Source organism: Lissotriton vulgaris, chromosome 2_1, assembly GCF_964263255.1.
Source record: "Lissotriton vulgaris chromosome 2_1, aLisVul1.2, whole genome shotgun sequence".
Lineage (NCBI taxonomy): Eukaryota > Metazoa > Chordata > Amphibia > Caudata > Salamandridae > Lissotriton > Lissotriton vulgaris.
Genome location: NC_141687.1, coordinates 982,936,040 through 982,961,688, shown reverse-complemented (window position 1 = coordinate 982,961,688; position 25,649 = coordinate 982,936,040). Strand labels below are relative to the sequence as shown.

At 40.3% G+C, this 25,649-nt stretch overlaps 1 protein-coding gene across 1 annotated transcript in view; it reads left to right on the top strand.

Annotated features, from left to right (window-relative positions):
* The window catches only part of LOC147731512 (retinol dehydrogenase 7-like), a 251,079-nt gene that overhangs the window by 204,594 nt on the left and 20,836 nt on the right, over positions 1 to 25,649 (top strand). The window contains exon 5 of the mRNA XM_086956557.1: positions 23,894 to 24,057. Coding sequence (XP_086812683.1) covers positions 23,894 to 24,057 — 164 coding nt within the window. The remainder of the gene's footprint in view (positions 1 to 23,893; positions 24,058 to 25,649) is intronic.

Genomic DNA, 25,649 nt, shown 5'->3' with positions numbered 1-25,649 from the left:
ACTGTACAGAGGTGTTTGTGGACGATCCAGTGCCTCACTAAAACCTACTACAAGCAGTGTTTCCTCTGTACAGAGGCTTTTGTGAAGAGACAGCCCTTCACCAAACCCCACTGCGTACAGTCTTGCCTTGGACAGAGGTCTGTGTAGATAAGCCTGTCCCTCATAGAACCTTATTAGGCATAGCCTTTACCCTGTACAGAGGACTATGTGGACAGGTCAGTTCCTCATTAACCTCTTCTTTGCACAGCATTTGCCCTTGTACAGAGGTCTTTGCAAACAAACCAGTTCCTCACAAAAACTACTATACAGAATGTTAACCTTGTAAAGAGGTACTGAAGACAGACTTCACCCTGTATACAGAAGTCTTTGTGGACAGGCCAGTCCCCCACCCACCCTACTATGCACAGCTTTTGTCCTGTAGAGAGGTGTTTGCGGACAGTCCAGTCCCTCACTAAACCCTACAATGCACAGTTTTTAAAACAAAATACTGTGTTTTGAGGTCTTTAAATTCAAAGAATGATACTCTGTAGTCGGAAGATTAAGGATTTAACATCATAGGATTGTAATTCTTTGATCAAGAACCAAGTAGACATCAAAGTAGACTTCACAGGCCAACACATGTTTCATGACAGCATGTCGCTATATCAGGGCCAAAAGAATGCATCACTACTGATGTGGTTTTAAAAAGCGAAGTAGAATCACTAGATTTAACAGTACAGAACAGGGGAAAAAAAGAAAAGAAAGAAGATTGTAAAAAATTAACTAATAAAAAGGTACTGATTAGTTGGTTACAAAAGATCATCAATTGTTTAGCTAAACATATCCTTTTAGCAAATGTATTAGACATACTACTTAGAGGAGGAAACAAGGAGACACTGGTCATCATATTTCTCTTCGGCCTTCTTAATACGGTGGAGGGTTTTTACTCAAAATGTTTTATAATAATTCCTCATCTGAGTCTCCATACCCTGTTGCATTCAAGTGTTTTGATTTTTCTTTACACCTACTCCCTCTTTGTTCATCAACCATTAATACAGGATACAATCCTTCGGATACCATTGCTCTTCTCCACTGTTTTGTTTGTTCTTCACGCGTCCCATTCATACCCTGGTATAAAATCCTAAAAATGTTCCTCTTCGACCCTTTTCTCTCTCAAACGACTAATCTAGGTCTTGGTTCTAATTCATACATATGCATCCTCAAATTCTGTAAAATTCTTCCTCTAAAGGTACCATGCTCTGGAAAAGCCAAAACACCATCGACCTTTGTATATTCCATCCAATTCTCCATCCATACACATGTATGATAACCTCTCTCCTGAATGAAGCAGGCGTTTTAGGTGGCGGAATAGGAATTCCCTCTCTAGTCGAAACGGGTTTATCTATCTTGAAGAGATTTTTAATTTTCTTTATGAAGGACACTTTTCTCCTTTCTCCATACATTTTAAATACTCGATGAATAAAATAATCTGCAAAACTTAGAATTTTCCTGTCAAGGCGTCTCATCCCAAAAGATAAATGAGAATCAAGCATACAAAATTTCACTAACTAATCAAAATGTAGTTCTTTTTCAGGCTTCCAATTAGGCTCCCGGTCACGCTGGTAATCTGACCAATTACGTCAGTTCTGCTCCTTACTACTGACCCCTCCTTTACAACCTGCGTTTGTCACACACCCGCTGTTTCCACCAATAGAAGGTAATGCGTAAACTTCTTATCCTTACTTTTCTTTCTAATCCATTAACAACGACATATAAACATTTGCTACTTAGTCTGTTCCACTAATTCAAAGGATAGTACATTTCTTTCTACTGCAAGTAAAACCTTCCGCTCACTCTTCTTTGAGTAAGACCTTCCGTTTACTTTTCATACATTGCGAGTAAAACTTTCCGTTTACCCTTCAATCAAGCTCGGAAGAACCTGCTACTCCTTCAGTGTCAAAGTCAAAGTCAAAAGATACTTTATTTAACAGCTAAGAGTCATAAAGGCACAGTTCAATGAAAGATGTTACCCTTACTAGGTGATATAACACAAAGTTTCACCAGCGACCTCTCTGCTGTTGATCACTCTCACTTTAACACAAAATAGTCCCTAGTTCAACACTGCCAGCCCTACGTAGCTTCTTAGTGCTATTCCAACAGACGAGTAACCTCACTGCAGTGTGGTGTCTATTGCCAACCACTATTCATTTTTTTCCCCAGGACATTCTGGACAACATAAAACAAAACGTAACACAATAATAATCAATACTTATCACCAAACTAGTTAATAATAATCAAAGCTCTTCTACCAGAAAACTGATCCTGCAGGTTACCAGCAACAGGTAATCTAACACCACATACTCACCTGGGCCCATAAATTCAATTCACAACACACTTGGCAGTTACCGCTGGAGTCATTGTTTTTATAATTCTCTAGATTAGTTATTTGTATTCCCTAACCAATCTTTTCACTGGTCAAAAAGTTTTTCCTCTGGTCAATGGATCATTAGTTGAACTAATTGATGGTGGAATGACATATGATTTCAATATACCTAAACATTGGAAATGATCAAAGAGTCAGATGACTTTTAAAGTTTTATCTCGGATTAATTCACATGAACCACTTACACAGTACAGAACAAAGTCTGTCTCTCACAGGATGAAAGATTTCAAATAATCAATCAAAATGCATTCATTTATACTTTGCAATGACACTGCATGAAAAGGAGAGGATAGAGAGAAAAGCACATCAGCGCATACACAGATATATTATATTTACTGAAAATGTTGTGAAAACCAACTCCCAGGCCTAGGAATTGGTAAGTGTACCCCAGGAAAGATCTGGCGAACAAAGGCACAGGGGTTAGGACAGGAGTCAGGACAGGACAGACAACCTCTGTGTAGCACCCCTCTCTGACACTCTCTCCCTCCTCGAGATTCTTCTGCGATCTTCTTCTAAATCAATTTGCTTAAGATAATTGGTTCAGCAATTCGATTCTTCAGTATCACTTGTCACTCTGACAGCATCCCGGTTTCATTTCAGTAGACTGTCATTCCAGTTCTCATAAGAGTATCCACTGGAAGCTTTGGACGAAGTTCAAGTTGACATGGTGCCTTCCAGCTTAGTTGCACTATGCATGTGCGGCAGAACGAGAGGGAATAGACTGTGGCTCACGACTCTAGGCCCATAAAAAGCACTATTGAAAGAGTCAAACAGACAAATGTTAAAATCAAAAATAAATGGTTTCACTGTATACCACCTATCTCTACTCTAATCCCATTTACTTATTATTACTCTCCCCGCATTAGCATTAGTAAAATAGCTGAATTTAGTTTTCCAGAAAGCAGGTGGCAAGCATGTGAGTTTCATGCAACCATTTTGTTAACTACAGCGCTAGTGCAGAAAGTTCCCTCCAAGCGTAAGATACATCATACTACGTAGATGCAGTAGAAGCATGCGCACTAAAGAATTTCAGTTAGCTGTCATCTTAGAATCACTCTTGAGTTACTGGTTATTAAAACACATAGGCAAGCTTCTTTCTTAATTATGAATGTTGTGTAATGCATGTTATTTCCACAATACAAGTTTAGTACGGGGTTAGAGGTTACATGAAAAGATTGCACCAAGCAAGGCTCTTTTTCCACGAGTCCTTGCTCCATCACTGTGAATGCAAAAATGACTTCAATGTAATATATGTCAAGCGATATATTTAACCTGTCATAATAGCTTTCCGCTTGATACAGTTCATTTTACAATAATGACTTGCAATGAAAATCCCAGATTTTTTGTATTATTTATTTATGTGAGTACTTTGTTTCATAACACTAAGGTTGTCAACTTAATTATACGTGGAGATTTTTTTGTATTGCAATTCTTTAATGATTTTTTAAACAAGTAGGCCAACAAAAAGGTACAAGGACGAACCACAGTGTGAAACAGAGCATCAGCAACAACTAGTACTCCAGTATCAGTTTGCAGAAGCACATTTGACACATATAGCTCTTCGAGAAAAAATGCATGTTTGCTGTTTATGAGCATACTGATCATAGAGCAAAATAGCTGTGTGAAGCTCTGTTAAATTATGATCGAATTAAGGCACGTTAGTCAGATAGTAATCCATCAGAGTCATGCCTGCCTACTTACTTTGTCTGGGGATGTGCTTCTATTATTTACTATGTCTTTTTCTCACATATTCTCCAAGGATCTTTCATAGGTAGCAATATTTTAGATGCAAAACTCGGGCACCATTATTCCCTAATTACCTCCTTTGCCTGCCACATATGGGGACATATTTATAAAAAAATAGCGCAGCACAGCTTCACCTTGCTGCACGGCGTAGCGTGATAGAGGAAGAGCAGGAATGTGCTGTATCTAACATTATACAGCACATTCCTGTCTTTTCCCTGCGCTAGCAAACAATGGGCTGCATGGTGCAAGGGTGCCTGCGCTGTTACCAGGATTGTTTTTGTGCAGGAAAGGACACCTTCCTGCACAAAAACAATCCTCTGAGGGATTTTCCCCTTTCTATGTGTGCTGCAAAATGCAGCACCCATTGATAGAGAAAGTAATACGGAGAAAAAAAGATATTTCTCCTTATTTTGCCTCACCTGGGGGGGGGTGTAGCATTCTGACTCATTCCCGGTCAACCAGTAATGGTAAATATGCGAAGCATCAAAATCCATAGGTCGATGCATGGGAACATCCACAGCGCCATGATTTGTGCTGCATTGCGTTACTCTAGATTCATCAAGCCATGCAAGGCCATGCAGGGTGGCCTTGCATGGCGTGATAAATCTTACCTTGAGCAAGGGCGACGCAACTACTTGATAAATATGCCCCATACTTTCTAAGGAATACTTTACACGCATCAGGTAATGGCCCATAAAGTCTTATAGGCTAGTATGGCACATAGCAAACACCACACACTTTTAAAAAAAAGATTATAAAAGTTAATTTGACTCTTTTTGGCAGGGACTGATAGATGACAGCAGGCCTGGTGAGGTCATTGGGTCCTTTATCGTATTGCGTGGGAGTATAAAGGAAGATGTTTTGAAACAGCAAACACGAAAAAAGTTAATTTATGCTGCTGGTTGAACCACGCCCACTCACAAGCTAATAGAAACTTACACAAGGCATTAACAAAAAGAGAAAAAACTACAAGGGGTGGGATCAAGGTCACCAGGCTACCTATAGCATATGAAAGTACTCTGAAGATGAGAAAAAGGAAGACAAATACCAAAATATTCGTGATTCCATTTTATCTATTATTAGTAGCCACATTAAGGAGTATCACTGCATTTCACATTTTTATGAAAATGTACAGCTATGATGAGGATTTTAATTATTTATTTGATAAAATGTTCAAGTTCATCTGGCTTTACAGTTAATTTTAGCGGAAGGGATGTAGTTATAGCTACAACTCAGAGATCGGCTAACAAAGCGCCTGGGCCAGATGGCGTCTCAATGTTCCATTTTAAATATAACTCGGAGCTCTCTGTGTCTCTCTTAACAAATCTTTTCAACCCATTTTTGCAATGGAAAGGCCCCCTTCCCCTTGCTCAGCTTCTGTTATTGTACCAATATTTAAGAAGGGAAATAGACTCCAACCCAGCTGCTACAGGCCGATAGCTCTTATCGACACTTTGGTTAGGGTGTTTGGCTGGGTCGTATTTAACCCCTCCCATGCTCATGACAAGCTTAGCTGGTCATGAGCCACGGTTCCCGTGTGCTCATGACGAGCTGAGCTCATCACGGCCGTTAGAACGCTCGCACGCGGGGACAATTCCCCCGCTGTGCTGAACGTTCTATGTAAACGGGTGTGGCCGTGACGAGCTCAGCTCGTCATGAGTGCATGAGAAGCGTGGCTCATGACGAGCTGAGCTCGTCATGAGCATGGGGGCGCTCTCCACGCCCCCCCCCCAGCACAGCGGGAGAAATAGCCCCGCAGCCAAGGGGTTAACAGAATATAGGATTTGGCGAATGAGAATATTATGAATATTGGTCAGTATGGGCTCCATGTGCCCTCGGTACCACCGAACAATGTTTACATGTAAACTATCGAATTTGAAGTCCCACCTATTAGGATTGGGATTGATGTAGCATTGGTTCCATTTTTAGCTGAACTGCACAGAGATTTAAAGGCATGGGTTTGGATAGGTGCAAATGGGGAGTTGTCCAAACCTTTCAGTCTGGAAAGGAGAGAATGGCAAGGTTGTATTTTAGCACCACTTTTATTCATTTTTTATATAAATAATATGCATTCATGTCTCCTAAACAGCTATGCTGATGAGACTGAAATTTTAGCACTGTGCCACTGTGGCACTGTGGCAACCAGTAATATCGTTATTCATTTTCTGTTAAGCATGGACGTAAGGACTAACTATTCACAATCACAAATCAGGTAGTGTGGTACGGGAAGCCGTTCTCTGGACTCTCTTAAAGTACATAACAATAGGCTGGAGCAGGGGCGGCTCTAGGCTCATGGCGTCCCTGGGCAGGGAGTGTAGGTAGGGGCCCCCGGAAGAGGAGGAACGCAGGCACGGAGGCCAGTGAAGAGGGAAGGGTGGACCGGGGTCAGGGTGTTTGGAAGTGGAACAGAGCCGGACGCCGCCAAATCCATGCCAGGGGCCGTCACGCAAATATGTATCCATCCTCAGAGGATTATTATATTAAGGATATATATGGCATGGCGGCCCCTGGGGGTTGGCGGCCCTGTGCAGGTGCACAGCTTGCACATGCCTAAGGCCGCCCCTAGCTGGAGACCATTTTTAAGTATAAAGTTTAAGTTTAAAGAAATCTTAGGCAACTCTTCATCTACACCAAATCTAATACATCATAACACAACTGAGGGCACGTGATACAATAATCAGAGGGACATATGAATAGATTTCACATTGATTATATTTATTATTCAAATATATAGTGGTCGATATATGTGTAAATAACTCACATGTCATCTAAAATACCTCACAGCATTGCATATCTTAATTATTTCAACCATGCAATCTCTCATACCCGCTCATGCATCCCCAACATACAACAAACCAAATCACACAAATATATTTAAATAACAAAAATCATCTAATGATCAAAGTAAATATATACAGTTTTTAAGTATCCATATTCAGGAATAATCTTCACTGCTTCCTTATCATGGAGGTAAAATATATTACGCAGGCTCCAAACATTTACTCAGTTCATTGGTGTTTCTCTTAAACTGCTCACCATGGTAGGTGGCAACCACACCATTCCTATGTTGAACATATATAAAACACAGTGTTTACCTGCAGCCGCACATGTGGCTTGGGTATGGGGTTGCATAAACTCTTCTTACCCTGCAAATTTAAGATTACCTTTTCTGCAGACACCTCCTTTCAGTACCGCATAGCCCCCCAAGTTTTCTTTTCCAAGAGGAGTTACATGTTAGCTGTATGAGGATTATCATTCCAATTACAATTTCGATATGGACAAACCCTCATGCAAAGTTAAGTCATTTACTTATAAGGGATTGTTTAAAGTGTGAGAAAGGGTTGACAGGCCTTTGGTTATTATATGTAAAGACACACCTTACATTGTTGGGCTACCCGCATCTGTTAAATGAACAAGGGTCATTGGTAAACAAAATATAAGATGATGGTGAAAATACTATTTTTGGAGCAGTTGGTCTCCAACAGAGACTGTAGTGAGCTACAAAAGCCAATTGTTAAGAGTTGTGCAGTTTAAAAGGCTGTCTGTGGCATTGAACCATATTTTATGTTTGTTACCACTCATTGGGATACATCTCTTTTGTTTATATTTAGAACATGTTTGAGACAGAGCTGAATGTGTTAACCAAAAGGGCAGTATGACCCAAAGAACATTTGGTGATGGTGAATCTTAACAAACCTCTTTTTCATTTTACATTTTTCTTCAAATTCTATGAAGTTTTTACATTAAGATTTTTAAAAAGGCAAGCTGAAGGCACTCCTCAACAGGGCTAATATTAAGTTTCATGGGGAAACTGCAAGGGATCCCACGTTGGATTGGGATAAATATAGGTGCATTACCAATACATTTAAGCTTGGCGGTTTCATGTGACAGAATGTGAACTTTTCAGCAAGGACAATAACATCATTTTTCAGCAGAACTCTTTCTTTCAGTTTAAAAACAACCTAGGCAGCTAAGGACCAATGTACTGCACTACCAGTAAGTTCCCTTATGTATGTAAAATCGCTGCCCACCTCTATATGTTGACTACCAAACAACGTAACATCAGGAATTATATATCAAAACAGAGAGGGAACAAATAAATTAGATCCACTTTCATTATTTAAAGTAATGAGTCCAACAATCAAAATGTATAAGTCTGTTCCAGCCAAATTTGTGTGAATAAATTTTGTGTTTATCATTTCCACATATACGAGCAGCCAGCACATTTCGTTCACAATCGAGCTTCATCAGGGCTCATGGGGCATATCACGAGTCCAACAAACAGTATCCTCGAAAACTTGACTTCAAACCTAAATGCATATTTATGCTTGTCTATGGTAGTGATTGCTGAAGTCCTGCGCCCACGGTACAAATCACTATCGCTATCATGGCAAACAGTACTCTCAAACACTTGATTTGAAACTGGACATATCCGTGTGTTCATCTACAAACACAGTTGTTGAAGTCCAGTTTGTTTTGAAGAATTTTCAAGAGTAAATACCGAATGGGAAAATTATTACTAGTCCAGGTTGGCGTCCAGCACTTTTATGAAGCAAATATACTCTTCTTCGCTGTCATCGTTCACTCTGTGTTCATCACAACTTTGGTAACAATTTGCCACTGTTTGTCTTGATACCACAAAAGATTTGTACCGTGAGCCCTGATGAAACTTGAAAGTGAGCAAAACGTGTTGACTGCTTGTATATGAAGAAATTATGAATAAAGAATTTCTTCAAAATTAATTTGGCTGGAACAGAATTCTAATTTTTGATTGTTGGGCTGATTGTTTTAAATACTTTTTGGAAGTGGATCTACTATATTTGTTGCCTATCTATTTTGATGTATTATTTCCTCCTTTCAAGGCTTTAATACCAATTCACACAAGGGCTGCTGAGCTCTTATTATCACACTACCAGCACTAGTTAGCAGTCACAGTTAAGAGGCCAATAACTGAATGATCATATTCTGATCTCCCATTTCATCTTTCACATATGGTAACACAAACTAGAGTATGCACAGTGAAAAGATCTCACACTTTTGCAGATCATCTACTCATGTTGCTCTTAAGCTAGCAACTTGCATAGGGTAACCCATTCCTGATACACACGTTGCTGTCACTATCCAAAATTTACCAGCAATGTCCAATCAGAACATCTCTAGATTCCTATTTGGCTTAATGCTTTGATTAGCTTGTTGGGCTAAAGCAGAGTCTGTCACTGGTCAGGTATATTGTACATTTGGCTGACACCGTTCCAGCCTACAGTTTTTCCAAGGGAACCAGGCTGTTGTTAATTTTATGTTCTTGCTACAGGAATCGTTATTTTGTTTACATATTCCAATCATGTAAGATAGTTTGTTACCTTAATGTGTCTGTGCAGAGATTTACACATGTTATAAGTTTCAATAGCATGTACCTAGAAAGACCTGACATAACCTTCCATTTTTCTTCGAATGGCGAACATATGGGGGTTATCTTTCAAGAATATTGTAATATCTAGCAAACTCTTCCAAAGTCTGCACACTGATGAGTTATCTCCTTTACATGAATATTGAGAAGCCATAAGTGCATCTAAAGGTGGATTAATATTGAACTCTCCAGAATTCTATGCATACCATCATGTTAAATGTAGATTCAAGTAACAATAAGGACACTAAATTAAAAAGACACCTTCTAGCCATTAATTTGTGTTTTTCCTCCTGCTTGGTGAAATTTAATAATACCTGCTTCAGTGGACACATTTGAGGAATTATACATTTCACTTGTAATGTTTCCTCGGGTGGCTTCTTCAGAAACCACTAAATCCCTGCAGCTTGGTATTCCATCCAACAAGAATAGATGTCGAGCTGTGGAAATGTGGTGTTCATGCTGCACTAACGTCTTTGCTTTCCGATGCTGGGGGAGTTCCCCAGTTTCAGAGGTCCTCAGATTGAGGGGCTTTCCTAGACTAGGGAGCAGAGAAAAAGTGCTGTGGCCAAAGAAAGATAAACGTTGCAGCTCCTGGACACCGCCTCCACCGACAAATAGACAAAGGTCTCGGATTAGGCTGCTGGTGTCTACTGCCCTTTATCAGGGTTGTGCTGTGGTTTTTGGCAAAGTGCCCCATGCTACTAGCCACAGTGGCTAATTTCAAACCCCAGACCGTGCCTCTTGCTCCCCAGGCACCAGAGAAGAACAAGCACAGCCTGCCAGGGCTCTCCCAAGCTGAAATCACACGCCGTCTATTTGTCGGTGTCAGTGGTAAGGGACGAGCAGCGCAGTCTGGTTGTGTGGTTTGAACAGAGGAGAACACATGGGATTGCGACCAACCTTGGAGGGCGGTGTTTCTGGACACTCATTGACGGGTCCCAGACTTACTGGACAGTAAATAGTTAGTATTATGTTTTTGGTGAGGACCCTGGGATTAAGACGGATCTCTTTTCTCTGTACACACTAGATTACATTGGTTGCTTTGAGAATCTGATATCTGAATTTAGGGTCTCATTAGGATTGCGGTTTTTCCGCATCCTCGGGGCCGGCGGAAGCCACCGCCGGCCCAGAGGATGCGGAAAAACCGCAGCAGACTGACCAAAGACCTACCGCCACATTAGGATGGCTGGTGGGTCCTGGTTTCCGTCCGCAGCTTTTCCGCCGCAGCTGGCTTACAACCGCGGCGGAAAAGCTCTAATCTGGTGACGGTGTCTCTCAGACACCGTCAGGCAGATTAGGATGGGATGTAAAACATACTTTTCCGCGGCGGCTTTTCTGCCGTGGAAAAGCATGTGTAACTTCACTGCGGGGGCCCATTGCGGGCCCCCTAGGTGAAGGGGGGGGGTGCACATCGGGGGTACCTATGGTACCCCCCTGCATTTGTATGCAGAAAGCGGCAGGCACCGCGAGGTGCCTGCCTCTTTCTGCATGCAAATGCAATGACTGCATTTTTAACATTGCCGCGGGTGCAGCTTGAAGCCGCACCCCGCAATGTTAAAAATAGAGGATGTGACCGCCAGGGTGGCGTTCACATCCTAATCGCACAGGAGGGGACTCCGCAGCCCATGGGGACGTCCCCTCCTCCTCAGTGATCGCGGACGGACGCAACTCCGTCCGCGATCATAATCGACGACTTATTGTGGTCGCATTTTCATCTTTTTAACTTGACTTTAACTTTAGAATATCAGTGTGACCTTCAGCGGATCTAAATTCTTTGCCCTGATGAAGCCTTTGTAGGTGAAACGCATTGTCTGCGCTGCTCTTTTGATACACTCAATAAAAAGAAACAAATCTACTGATGTTCAAGTTTCATGAGCCAGGGCTTCTTTGTAGTGTAATCCGTGTTCGTTGCCTATCTTTAATGTAGAAATTGTATTTAGTGTGGTCAATGTGCAGCTGGCCATTAAGGTGGGCAACGGTCTTTCCTTTGATCCAGGTGGTGCGGCTGGAAGTGCTGAGGCCTTTTCTTTTGTTCAGCCTAGAGAACCATTCCCTTAAAAAAAAAATCTATTTTTTTTTTAACTTTGTCAGCCACGCAGTGTTGAAGGTATTAATTTTTTTTATTTAGAAGTTGCAGGTCGCCGGCCTACCACAAACAGCAAAGATAGATAATCTGTGGTTGTTAGCAGCAGATAATTGAGAATTCCAATAGGACCTGTTTTTCCAGTATCAACATTTCTCAGCAAGGTAACTTTGCGTTTAAAGGACTGTTACCATCACTTCCTATCATGGTTACCCTATATTTAATGGGACCATGCCAATACACCTCAGCAGTGTTGCTAAACTACTAATCAAAAATCACCGGCTTCTCAACATAGTAGACCTACTTTTCAGTAAACAGTACAGTGCTTTCCTGAATGACTGCTGTATTTTAATTTAATTGTAGAGGCACATCTGAGCAGGATCTAGGGGATCGGTCACTTTACAATTTTGAAGAGCTCTAATTTGATGGGATAATGGGATTCAGTACTTAGGACATACATTCAGGGGAATATTGTTGTTTTTCTGGCACTGACATGTCTCTGAAGGATCATTTCACCTTTATTGAAAAATGGCTACAGAGCCACTCCGAAATTGTATGACCAGTTCTCTGGGGTTGATGCCACACCTTCAATAGGATAGTATTGACATCTCCCAGCAGGGCTGCTGTTCCTCACACGAGGGCTGCCATAATTCTAGTAAGTAAAGATAGCCCACTAGTTTGGAATCCCCCTGAACGTAGCAGCTCCTGTGTGCAAAGTAATGCTTTCTGATAGATACTGATGTGTGGGTATGTCCCACACTTAATAGCTCTCCAGATTAATTGCATGGTTTATGGGGGAATCTCAATCTGTGCGAGTTTATCTGCTACATCAATTGATGCTGAGTAGCCGCATCTGTGTCTGCTCTAATTGTATCTCCTGGCATGTCTTTGATAAGTCTGTCTATGCCATGCCATCCAAGGCTGTATTTAGCACCTTTACTACATTGAGAGGTGCAGCATACCTGACTCTGTCATTTGGCAGCCTTTGCTGACCTAACCACATCCATCTTTTTGTATATAAAAATGCTACATAGCTCAAGGTACTAGCAGAATGTTTGAGTGTTTATACCATTGTAGTCAGAAAACTAAGAAATACATGATCCTCCTGCCTCAATGGATACATGGCACTGGTGGGCTTTCCTATAATTATCATGGTTGCTTACTCTTAGAAAATAATTGCAATTTACGAAGTCCACTGCCTCCCCAGCAGTACACTCATACCACAACCACATGGCATACTACCAGGATTGTTTAGGAGTATTCATTACCTGAATTGTCCCTTACAAATACTTCTGTTTTGGTCTACTTTAAATCAACCACTCTGAATTCCAGAGCTAAAGCTTCCTTCAGCTGCACTGAGGAAAAAGAGTGACAGGTCTACATGGGGAGGGTATTCAGAGGAAAAGGAAACATGGATAGAAGGAAGATAAAGAGGATCAAGAGTGATAAGGCAAGGAGCAGAGGTCCAAGTAAAGGAGAAATGAGAAAATAGAATGGGTATAGAGGAGAAAAAAATGTAGAAGGGATTTTTAAAGTGAATTGATGGGAAGGGATAAAACCAAAGATTGAAAGTTAGAGAATGAAAGACAGATAAAGAAGCGGGATTAAACAGAACATGTGCGAGAGCACAGGAGGGAGAGGAAGTGGGGCATAGGGCGAGAAGCAGGAAAGGCAGGGATATGAGGCAGAGTGAGATAAAAGAAAAAGAGAGAACATAAAGGGGCAAAATAAGAGTTAAAGACATGTAGAGTAGAGGGGACAATGTTTGTGGGATTGATACTTTATCTTGTTTTGGCCATTCGTCATAGCCACAAGTGCTTTACAAAGCCTCATTTTGCAATTGATTTCTACAAATGCCCATATACTAGAACCTGTTAATTACCCTATAAAGTGGGCTTTAAGGTCCTGTGACGGTCTGGCCAATGATACTTCTCACTATGACTTTCAAATCTCCTGACCATGCCCATTTACCCCTTGCTATCTGCTGCTGTACACTCTCAGTGAAAGGTGCTGATGCGTCCTCTTTCAATGTATGTTAGCAGTGTCCACAACAGTTGGTATAGTTACTAGAAAATAGAACCCGTATGTTGAGATGTGCAGGTTCTATCAAATAGGTTATTTGGATTTCTAGTGTACATTTAAATGTGGCTACCTCTTCACTGCTTCATAAGCAAGGCTTTCACATTTACCTGCATCCTACCAAGCATACCTGGATTGCTTTTGGCGGTCTGAAGAGGGTTCTTATTTGTACAGCACCTTTAGCATGACCTGCCAGTATCTTTTGTCAAAGCTGATTGTATATTTCAAAATACAGTGCTTCCAATTGGAATTATGACTTTTATAATAATTGTTTAGCAAGGTTTGGCACCCAATACCACTAAATCAAGAACCTTTTTAAATGCTATTTCATTTCTGGCTTTTAAGCATAAACTATAAAGTAAACATGGCCTGCAGGCTCCTTTGAACTCACTGGAATACATCTGATGGAACGTTATAAACTGCATTCTTTTGGGTAAAACAGTGTCACACGTTATTCTATGTCAGGGCCTGTCAGCTACTAAGATCTTAACAAGTGTATAGTAAATGTGACTTGTTTTATCCTTCAAACACAACACAGGGGGATTATTCACAAAGGGAAATCTATTCACGGAGATGTCCACACAAATAGATTTGTATTTATGCCTAGGTGGAAGTACCTTCCCCCAGGGCATTCACCAACGCTTGGCAGAAATCTCTGACTAATATTAGCTTGTATTAGTCTCCTCCCCTTTACATAGATTGGTGGAGATCTTATGACTTACATTACAACCAGAATATTATTACTGCCAACTTCATGACGAATTTCGATGTTGCACCTTTAGACAGTGTTCTTTTCCACTTATTCAGAAAATGTGGACCATGTGGTAGAGAGGTCTTCATGTATGTCAGAGAACTCTCAATGTCAGAGAATAGGAAACATTATTCACTTCAGTTCAAACACACACAGCTGACGCATATTAACAAAACAAACAAATACAGCCCACGCCATTGGCTTAGCCCTCTTCCTCCAGGAATGCATGATCTTATAGACTGCCAGACACCCTCAACCCTGTCATAGCTTGCAGGATGCTACCCACAACACTCAAGAGGAAGAAGGACTTCACTGTGGAGGAGACAGAACAGGTAGTTTCTTTTGCTGTAGAACAATATATAAAATAGCAAGGTCTACACACATTCTTAGTGGAGCTGAGTGGGCCACAGTGTGGCATTCATTACATGGTGATGTTATGCCACACAAAACAAACTACAGCAATATTACAGACAGCCTCTGGGTATGTACTTGATCATGCACCATGTATGGTCAAGTCATTTGAAGCGTGATTTCAAGATGCCAAACGTGCACTCAGTGATGGATCATGTAAGTGTTTGAGCTTTGTTGTGACTCAGTTTAGACTATTTTGTTGGACACCAGAACTGGGTGAGTAACTGGAGAGACAGGGTTAACCTGTAACAAAGACTTGTTATGCTTTTTATATATGTACTTTCATTGTAGAGACTGCAGACATCCTAAAAACACATGGATGCAGTGTTACTCACAAGGATGTGCATATTTATAGGGTTATGTTAAGAGTGACTATATTTTATATGGCATTCCTTAGGTACACATGCAGCCCTACTGTGAGTTAGTAAAAACCCAATCACCACCTGGCATGCAGGAGCTGACTGCCGGAAGATGTGGCTATCACTTGCACTTTCAGAAAAGAAAGAGTACACACCAATGAAGCAACCCCTGGAATCACTGGCAGCTTGCTTGTTGATGAAGTGCCAGTACTGTCTGTTGCAGGCATGATGTTACCTGTGGTGGGATGGCTGGAGGGCTGAATGGGTGCCTCAATGACTTTCTGTTGTTGATGGGTGTGACATGATCCTGAGTGGTCATTACCTTTGCCCCTTGAAGTACTAGGTGTGTTGAAGAAGTTTTAAGCCCGGGTGCAATATGTGTTTGAAACTGATTTTACATGAAAAAAGTATCATCAAAAATTACATTTGATACAAAACATATTTGAACAAGTAAAAAATGTCATTTTTTTATGTATCCCATATGGTGTTAATATTATTTGCTACCACCTTTGATTTCTATGACAGAAAATTGCAGCACCAGTGATTAGCCATACATGGAACTCGACTTACTGCAAGGATTTTAAAGAGTAGATTTGAGCTTATTTTTTCAATACTAGTGCTATTGTAGTAGATTTAGGGGTAAGGGTAATGTTTGTAAGTAGCAATTTCTATACTCTTTTTTGGATGTTTTAGAACGTATATGTTTGTTTTGGGAGCAAATTGGAGTTTCTGGGCTCCAGTATGTGTTTAGTCCCCCCACTTCATTTTCTGCTGACAGAACACGTCATTGCTCCTAGCAACACCCCCCCCCCCCTAATCATGCCAGCCTTTATCAAGGAAATGGGAGCTATTCCATGCAGCCTATGGAACTGGCTTGGGGTTAGTAACATCATAGTGAGTAGTACTTTTAATACGTACCCTGAAGTGCCTCTAAATGGTGTAGTTTTAACTTCCTTGTACCACACAAAGGTGCTTGCCTTTGGAGGTACCTGGCTCCAGTTTAGGTAGGCCTCATCTAAGAAAGGAGACTGGAGACTTCTTTTAAGTTTATGCCTTCTGGTTTCGTAGGGCCCGATTCACAGAACTAACTTAAGACAAAATCCTAAACTTATTACCATTTGGGTATTCACAGAAGGCACTTACTCATTTTTGGTTTCTCAGTGGCCTTAGTATAGAAACCACCCTGGTCTCGGTCGGCAATAACATAAGATCGCTGGTGGATGCGGATAAGGTTGCGGAACTGATCTTGTTAGATCTGTCCACAGCCTTCGACATGCTTTCTCCTATGCTCCTCACATTCCACCTAGCTCAGCTGGGTTTTTAAGACGTTACCTTGACTTTCTAAGTATTCAAAAACAAGAAGATGCCCTTTTGTCACTGACGCTCTAGGGCTAATTAACTGACCATGGGAATATGGAGGGTGCAGGAACTAATATATATCATTTGGTTATATATGCAAAATAATAATTATTTGTTTGTCAAATACAAAAATCAATTGTGTGAAATTAAATTTAAGTAATTTGCAAATACCATATATCATTCTACTCAACCCTTAGTGCCTTCATTTTTCTCTTAATGCATTCAAGGGTGTATCTAATAGTAGAAAAATATAAAAAGATATACAAACATTCAGAAAAAAACATTCTATAGGTTTACAAACAAATTAACCCATTGTCACATTCTTTGGTCATTCCTTGCCTATCCTAACCACAACTTTTGAAAATAATAAATGGTTTTGTAAATGTCCTTCAAAAAGTCCATAATCCACCTGGAGGTAGCAAGGGAATTTAACAAGTAGCTTCTTTTTGTGTCAAATTACACACTTCCCCAGCATAAAAAATTCTGGAAGTAAATTTTCCTTTGGCTCCTCCATAGGCTAATTTGGTTGACGCATTTCGGTCTTTCTAGAATTTCCGGCCTCATCAGCACCCGCGGTTGACAAATGACTATTTAGTTTCACACAATTGTTTTTTGTGTTTGACAAACAAATAATTATTTTTTTGCATATATAAAGTAATTGGTTCCGATGATGTTGTCTGTGGTCTACTGAAATCTAAAACCCTTTTCTCTTCCTTGTGGGGTACTGCAGGTTCCTCACTTAGTCCCACATTGTTCAATTTATATGTTTCCCGGTTAGCAAAGTGAATCCGATCCTTTGGTCTTCAGCAGTTTTCTTATGCTGATGACGCAAATCATTGTATCGAATGCAGATGATGGGCACACAATAGCAAGTGTATGAAGGCAATCTCTGTCTGTATGAGAGACAATTGTCTTTAATTATATGCTGATAAAACCGAGGGTATTAGATCTGGAGGTAAGTCTCAGTTCAAAAACAGCACCTTGTGGACAGATGAGTTGGGTAGACTTTCCGCTCTGGTGAAATCTGCAAAAAACGTGGGGCCAAGGATGAGCATCTGCTTTACTTTGATCTACAGGTGAGCCAGACAGTATCATCCAGTTTTAATATGGTCAGAATATTGCAAAAAGGTTTTACGTACATTCCACAATCAGCTCGCAAAACTGCAGTTTTGGCACTGATCTCCTCTAAGATTGAATATTGCAATGCCCTCTATCTAAATATTCATTGAATATATTCCAAACCTCTCAGAATACAGCAGCAAGGCTCATTCTAGAAATCCTCAAGTATCAGTCAGTCTCTATGATAAGCTGCACTGGCGTTCAGTTAGAACGCAAATTAATTTGAATGCCTTATGTATTGCTCATAAAGCCTTGTACTACTCAGGACCTCGAGATATCAGAGCCAAATTCCACTGGTACCTTCCATGAAGGCCACTTCATTCTGACGAGCATAACTTGGTTCAGAAATTTCAGAAGGTAAGGTAGGGAGGATGATCTTTTTCAATGGCATCAGCTAAGCTGCGGAGCACTCTTCCACATCACATGACTAGCATTAGAAAGGTTCTTAAAAACTAGATATTTTCGGCATAGCGCCTTGATTTCCCCTGGATCACGTATGTTTTTTTCCTGCTCCTAGTTTAGGTTGTTCCAGTGCCTCTAGCACCTTGATGTCATTTGGTATTTGTGCCCTTGTAAATTTGTTTTCATTTCATATGTGCCTTCCTAAACATCTCCATAGATTTCCCACTACCCATTCATTTAGTAGTAGTAGTTATTCTTCATTTTCCAACCTCTCCTCCTTTTCCATCCCACTTTCACAATATATACATATCTCCATGTGCAGAGATCTCCCCATTTGTGGTTGTAACCCCGCACACAAGAGCCGGTCAGGCGTAGGCAGAAATGTCCACCCACAGGTTTTTTAACAACATTTGTGGGTCTGTGAAATAGTACCTCAGGACTACTACTTACTACACTCAAAATAATTCAATGAATAAGCGTAAAGTATTCTACTTGTCTTACGCAGGTCGAGGCAGTGGTTGGAGGAAAACAAAAATCTTAAGTGTTTAGTATAAGGGCCTCTTACAAAAATCCCTTAGATTAGTACGTTTCTAAAACATTAAACACATTAATCAAGTTATCCCCAATATTTTGCAAGAAAAGTCTGCACTCTTACCATACCTGGCAATAGAAGGCTTACATATTAGGGGGAAGGGGTTCAGATTGTTTATGATTTGCAATCAGTAAAGTAACAAATTACTAATCAGAAGAACTAATCGTTGAGTGAGGCCCTCATAATGACTTGGCCAAAGAAGTAGCTCTGGCGGGTATACTGTTCTGGCCATTCAAAGTGGCACAGTGTTCTTGCAATCAAGATTAATTGGTGCAGGAACGCATAGCCTGGTTTACATGTTGTAAATAAGCACATAGTAAAACCAGTGGAGCCATTCAACCGTATCCCGTGGCTATATTATGTTAAGCACATTTTGAATAAACTAGGGCGTCCAGGTCTATACGATTTTCCAGATAAAATAAAGAAGAAGATTTGGCCTGGGTAAAAACACATTTTCTGAGCCTAATGACGGCTGAGAGAGAGGTGACTAAATTAATGAAACCCTCAGTAAAAACTTATTTTTTGTTAAAAACCTCCCCTCAGATTGAACTTTAACTGAGAATTGTCACAAAGCCCTTCCATCACCTGCTTTTAACTAGGTTTCATTTTAATTTATTCCACCTTTTTTTAGGTAATCAGCAAGGCTGGAGATGGGTGTGCGATTTAGGTACCTGCACTTATGACAACCTTTCAAACCAAGACACTATGCACTTTATAATTATGTGTGAGCATTACAATGCTATTCGTAGGAGGTTTTTAATTTCTATTTTAAGGGGAAAAGGCTTTATACAGGTAAAACCCGCCTCGCTCTATCTTCAGCTGCTGAATGATCCATGGGAGATTTTTAATAATGCAAGTTTTTTAGTCGCAGCTGTTGAAATTAGGAAAATACAGCATCCCATGATAAATATTTAAAGTGAATCGATTGTGCCTACATGATTATTGTTTTTAAGCTTGCGTTTTTAATTCTGATTTGTTTTTATTGGAGTGATTTATTGCTATATATTTAATAATGGCAGCCAGGGCTTTTAGGTGATTTAATAAATTCTGGCTTTGTAAAATTGTTTTTTTGTTATTTTAAGTCGCCCATATTTATTGATGATTTGTGTTTTAGATGTTTTTACTGTGTAGTGTATTTTGATAAATGGACTGTACTTTCATGGTTTTTATTAACCGAATAAAGTGGATTGACTGACTGACAGTGGAGCTATTGGGTCCCTAGGCCACTTCTGAGCAGAGGCTCAGAGAGTCTTCCCCTCACCACCACCAATCCTCTAATACAGAAGGCCACTATATGCATATATATGTTGGTATGTAGTTTCTATATGCTCCTCCTGCTATGTGTTCCGTCAAGCAAACATTTCAGTCTGTGGAGGTTGTATCTACTCATTGTCCTATCTGAACTACAAATAATGTCTACCTTTACAAGTTTATGATGATGCCAATGCAAAATATCCAACAATAAATATTCATTTGAAATTAGATCTTCTTACGAAATGTGGTATGGTCTTTAGGGCAGGCTGTACTCAAATTACTTCTGTCTTTGTACTAATTGGCAAAACTGACCACAACCTCAATTTATCTAAATACTTCAATTGATGTTGAATGAAGCATAGACTTCCTGAACTTGATATGCACTTGATGTGCTCACATACGCCACAAAACCTCCTTCACTTGCTGAAGACATGTGATGTTTCTACAAACTCATACTGATGTTTCAACTATTGGTGTCAAATTCATCTGGAATATCCCAGTAAATATTTGTAAAATGTTGAGATACTGGAAAGTTTCATTGATATTGGCTACTTTGCGTATCACCAATTTATATTAAAGTAGTCAAAATTTGCTTTTAATGGCTAATTTATCACCAAGACTATATTGGACCAAATGGATTATGTGAGTAAATACTGCTTATTGTAAGTTGCCTAATAATTCATCAGTTTAATAGAATAGCCCTCATCATATTCCTGAAATGATGACTGAATTGACCCATGAGTCCCTTGAAAGATGTTTGCCTTCCACTCCCTACTGACTACTGAGAGCTGCAGTCCTTTTATTTCCTTATATGTGTAAGGAGGTGCCTGGCTCCGCCCATCGCATCTAGCGAGGTTTGTTCTCCTCACATTTTGTTTCCTAATATTAACACTTACAAGGGAGACTGCAAAGTGCTTGGGAGCATTTCCCTCTTTAAATGTGCCATACTCTTCTTTCGATAAAGTGCTTCCATGCAGCGAGTGGGTGTTGTGTGTGTTGTGTGTGCTGGCAGCACACCAAAGGTGCACCACATGCAAACCTAGTGAGCTTCACCATGCCCACACTGCAGAACTCATGACTAATTAGCTTATTTACTCTCCTCGTTTAGGTGATTTAAACTTTGCTTGTAAAATGAGTAGTTTTAAATAATGAGTACTTCCCTCTGGCCCTGTCTCCAGTTGGGCATGCAAGTTCACTTCCCACACTTGCCTGGCTACAGTTTTTGATTTTTCCCTACCTACAACCCCTGCTATTGTCATCTAACTCCTATAGCTTTTCTATCAGTATCAGATCTCTTCCCATGTATTACTTGGACATATGGAATATTCCAAACACGGGGCTCCAAACAAGAAAAAATCCTGATATTACACTTGCAATTCCTCAAGGATTTTCCATAATCCGCTGATACCACCTCGTTAAGTGAATTGAAGGTGTGTCTGTAATGTACTCATCTCCCACCATCGACGATGCTGATTACATGATTTTTAAGATACTAAGTAATCCCTTGAATCATTATTGGGGCACAGATTTACAAACGTTTCACTATCAAGACAGCTTTCCGCTTCAGATTAGCCAATCTTATTGCTTATGTCCTGAATGCGATTTTTATTTCACTGGCTGATCTCAACCATTATCTTGATGATTCATGAAACCCTATCGGTTCAGCCTTATTTTAAGAGATGGCTTCTCTGGGACTCATGACAATGCAACCTGTGCACACTGTGGGACGATTAATTTTAACATTGCCCACATAACTTCTACAACACTTATTCGGCTATCTTTGACGGACTACTATGTGGGACTGATTAGTCTTGCTTTCTATGCTTCTTACTTAACCACTGCATTGCAACACCATCGCAGGCAGTGACGCGACTAGTCCAAACTCAGCTGGAGGTTGTTAAAGATGGATCTCTCGTCTTATCACCTATTATTCCTGATGATGATAAATAAACAATATTTATAGTTACTTTGAGTCCCATGCTATGGCTACTCTGATTAAGTACAAATATAAGATCTCTGCTGACACAAATGGCACATCACTTTCCTCATTTCATCAGCAGAACCCGAATTTGAGATGTTGTTACAGTCTACCAAATCAGGGACTCTCTCCGACCCATGTCCACTTAGTAACCTTCCAGTTCCAGATTGCTAGAAACATGTCCGAGTTATCCCCATACTAATTACAATCTCGGCTAGTCCTCGGATTTCTGCTAACTACCACCCTATCCCACATTTCTACCTGCCAAAGTTCTAGAAAAAATTATTAATAAACAACTCACCAATTTCTAGGAAACTAATTATATTCTTGACATCTCTTAACCCAGTTTCCATGCCAGCAAGGATTCTGCAAGGATTCTGCTCCTAATGCTGCCATGGACAATCTCAGAATGATTACAGACTAGTGGGCTTAGCATCCTTGGTCCTTCTGCAACTGTGTACAGTGTATTGTACGTACTGTGTCTCGTCTTGTTCTTCTGGAAAGAATCTTTCAAAACAGTGTCTGCCAAAATACTCTGAAATGACTAGCTTCCCTCCTAGCAGATAGAACCCACGTTGTAAGCACTTCCTCCTACAACACTGCAGCTACTTGCCTAAAAAGGGAGACTTTCTTGGCTCATCACTGAGTCGCAGGCTGTTTAATGTATATTTGCTGTCGCTAGCTAAATTAGTGTGTTCTTTTGGCTTTTGCAGCTTATTTTAAGATGACTACACTCAAATTTTCACTATCTAGGATAACCCCTTTATCACCAAAACCAATTTCCAAGCAGGTATTTGTGCTGTTTCTTTTTGGATGCACTGGAACGTCATAAACCTTTACTCAGATAAAACGGAAGTATTTCTCATAGTTATACAAGCCCACCTATTGTCTAATGAATGGTAGGCAACGGTGCTCGGTGCAACCCCCACTCAGGTTCAGTCGGAAATAAATCTAGGCTTCATACTCACTAATGTATTGTCTATGGCTCAAAAAGGATGACAAAAAATATGCCCATCTGCTTTGTCATCCAGAAAATGATTAGGAAGATATTTAGAATCCTTTCACTGGATTTGTGCAAACCCATCACCGATTCACTCATTATCTACCTCAACATGTCCACATATGCCAATTTTTCTGGAATTTGCACTGGATTCCTACATCAAGGAGAGCTACCTTCAAAATGGTCTGCTTGACTCAAAGAGCTTTAACTGGCTTAGACCTTAAATATCTTCAGAACAAGATTCATCCACACCCGCTTAACAGGCTGCTTCATTCAACGAATGCTGAACTATTCTGCCATTCATTTATTGTGGTGTGTGGAAGCTGCGTCTTTTCGTACCACGCTCCAAAAAAATGGAATTTCCTCCCACTCCATGTTAACCTCACAAGCGGCTTTCAACATTTCAAGTGAAAGCTAAAAGCATGGTTATCTCCTCCCCTTGTGTTCTTTTCTCCCGTGGATCAGCCTGTTTCAGAGTAATCTAGTGCCAGTAACCTGCTTGCCTGGTCAACAGTGACATGTACAAATCACATACCATAGTAAAACCCCATACTACAACATTAACAGGTATTTCCCATAATGCAGCTAAGTGCAAGGATCTCAGAACTCTGGACATAGTTCACACCTCTGAGTCATCATTGCCATGTATAGAAAATCTCACCTGTTGTTGACTTCATAAATCGTTGAAATGAGTGACCAATCATTTGATCCAAAAGTTCATTGAATATGTTTGTATTTTTGTTAGGATTTAATTTGTAGAAATTATTTTTTGCAAAGTTAATATTACTAAATCTTGCAAAGCATTTCTCCTAAATTCATCATTTCTTTTTGCATAAGATGTTTCACATACCACACCTTGCATAAGATTATTACAAATATAATATGTAATAAGTCATGCGAGTTTCATAGTTGCCTGTGCTTTATTTTTAAGGAGAGACATGCAACATTTTGGAGTGAAAGTCAGTATTATTGAGCCGGGATTCTTCAAGACTGGAGTAACCAGCTTGGAGCTTATTGAGAAAGATCTGATACGCCTTTGGGAACGGCTCACTCCAGAAGTAAGATGTGCCTATGGAGATAAATACTTTGACCAGTGTAAGTATGACAATCTTACGCCCTTTTATCATTCGCCTTTCAAGTTTCTTTTTTTTACATCAGTGTTCTAGAGCCCTCCAACGACAGCCACTCTTATGAAGAGGGGGCATGTGTCCCAACCCTGCCTTTTGATAGTCATAGGAGTCAGGGCTTTATGTTTATGATCTGGGAGGCCCAGTGCCAGGCGTCCTAGTTAATAGGCAGAGTAGACAGAATAAGATTCCTTTAATGGGATGGTGCATAATGCACTTAATTGTCTATTATGTCTATGAAGTGGGAGACCTAGAACATGTACCTTTTGCGTCACAGAAATAATTGATATAGAATTGTATCTAAATTATATTCACCTAGAAGCAAAATAGTCCACTGTGCTTGTAAAGTTCTCCCACTTTATAGGCATATTAGAAGTGAGAAAGGAAATGTTGTACTGCCATGCAAAGAGCTGGCCTTCCTCACAGTGCAATAAATCAGGTCACTGGGTCCGCAAACATGTGCAAAACATGTTATGGATACTTCTCTGCGTTTTCAATGGTTCCCATGAACCAGAAACAAATGGAGGCAGCTCTGGGCCATCGGTCAAACAGGGTGGGCCATTCAAAACCCAAATGGACTGAAATTTTGAGTGATTCAAGGTTTTGACATACATATTTGCGCAGAACAACTTACTATTTTTTCAGACAATTTTAAGGTAATCTTAAGATCGAAATTTCGGAAAATAACCCTTAGGATACAACAGTTTGACTATTTTGATTAAAGTCGTTTCAGTGCATTTATTTATTGAAACAAAAGATTGTAATGTGTGCATCTTGGTGAGCGTCAAATGCCAGCATGTGCTAATAAATCTCAATTCTGAGGCTTGTAGAATATTTGTATTATTATTACAAGTGAGTCTATTAAACCAAGATTCAGATTTGTCAAAGAAAGGAATTGAGCATTTGTAAAAGTATGTACAAAATATGAGTGAATTATGGCAAGATCTGCATTGATATAATTAATTCCTCTATTCTTGAAGATGAGTAAATTATGAGCAATGTTCATTAATCATGCAAAGCCACGGTCTTTTTATGTTCATATATTTTAAATGTTCTCACTGTGATTGTGGGGTCATTAAATGCAATGTCATGACTTGTCATGACGTGGAGAAGTGTGGCTCAGGGGTTAGAGGCGGCAGACCCGGAAGCTGAGATCGGCCCTGGACCAGGGTTCAATTCCCCGCCCCGACGGACTCCACGGACTCGATAATTCTCGCTCCGGTGCCTACTCGACTCACGGGTTCACACTCTGCGACTCTGGGCAATAGCTTGCTTAATCTCCACAACGGCCCCTCGTGGCGGGATGCCTGGCTTTCACCTTGTGGATACCCTGCCGGGGTATCTCACAGGGGAATACCAGGACGGGTTCCCTAAGCAAGCGCATAGATGCCTGCGATGTGGGCGATTTGCGGTATATGAATACATGTACATTTACATTTACATTTGTAATATGGTAGTTGGATTCACAGAAATGTCCCAAAAGCAAAATATTGTGATTATCATCAAATTAGCATGATCATTTAGATGTATTTTGATTTATCTGAAATATTAACCTCCAAT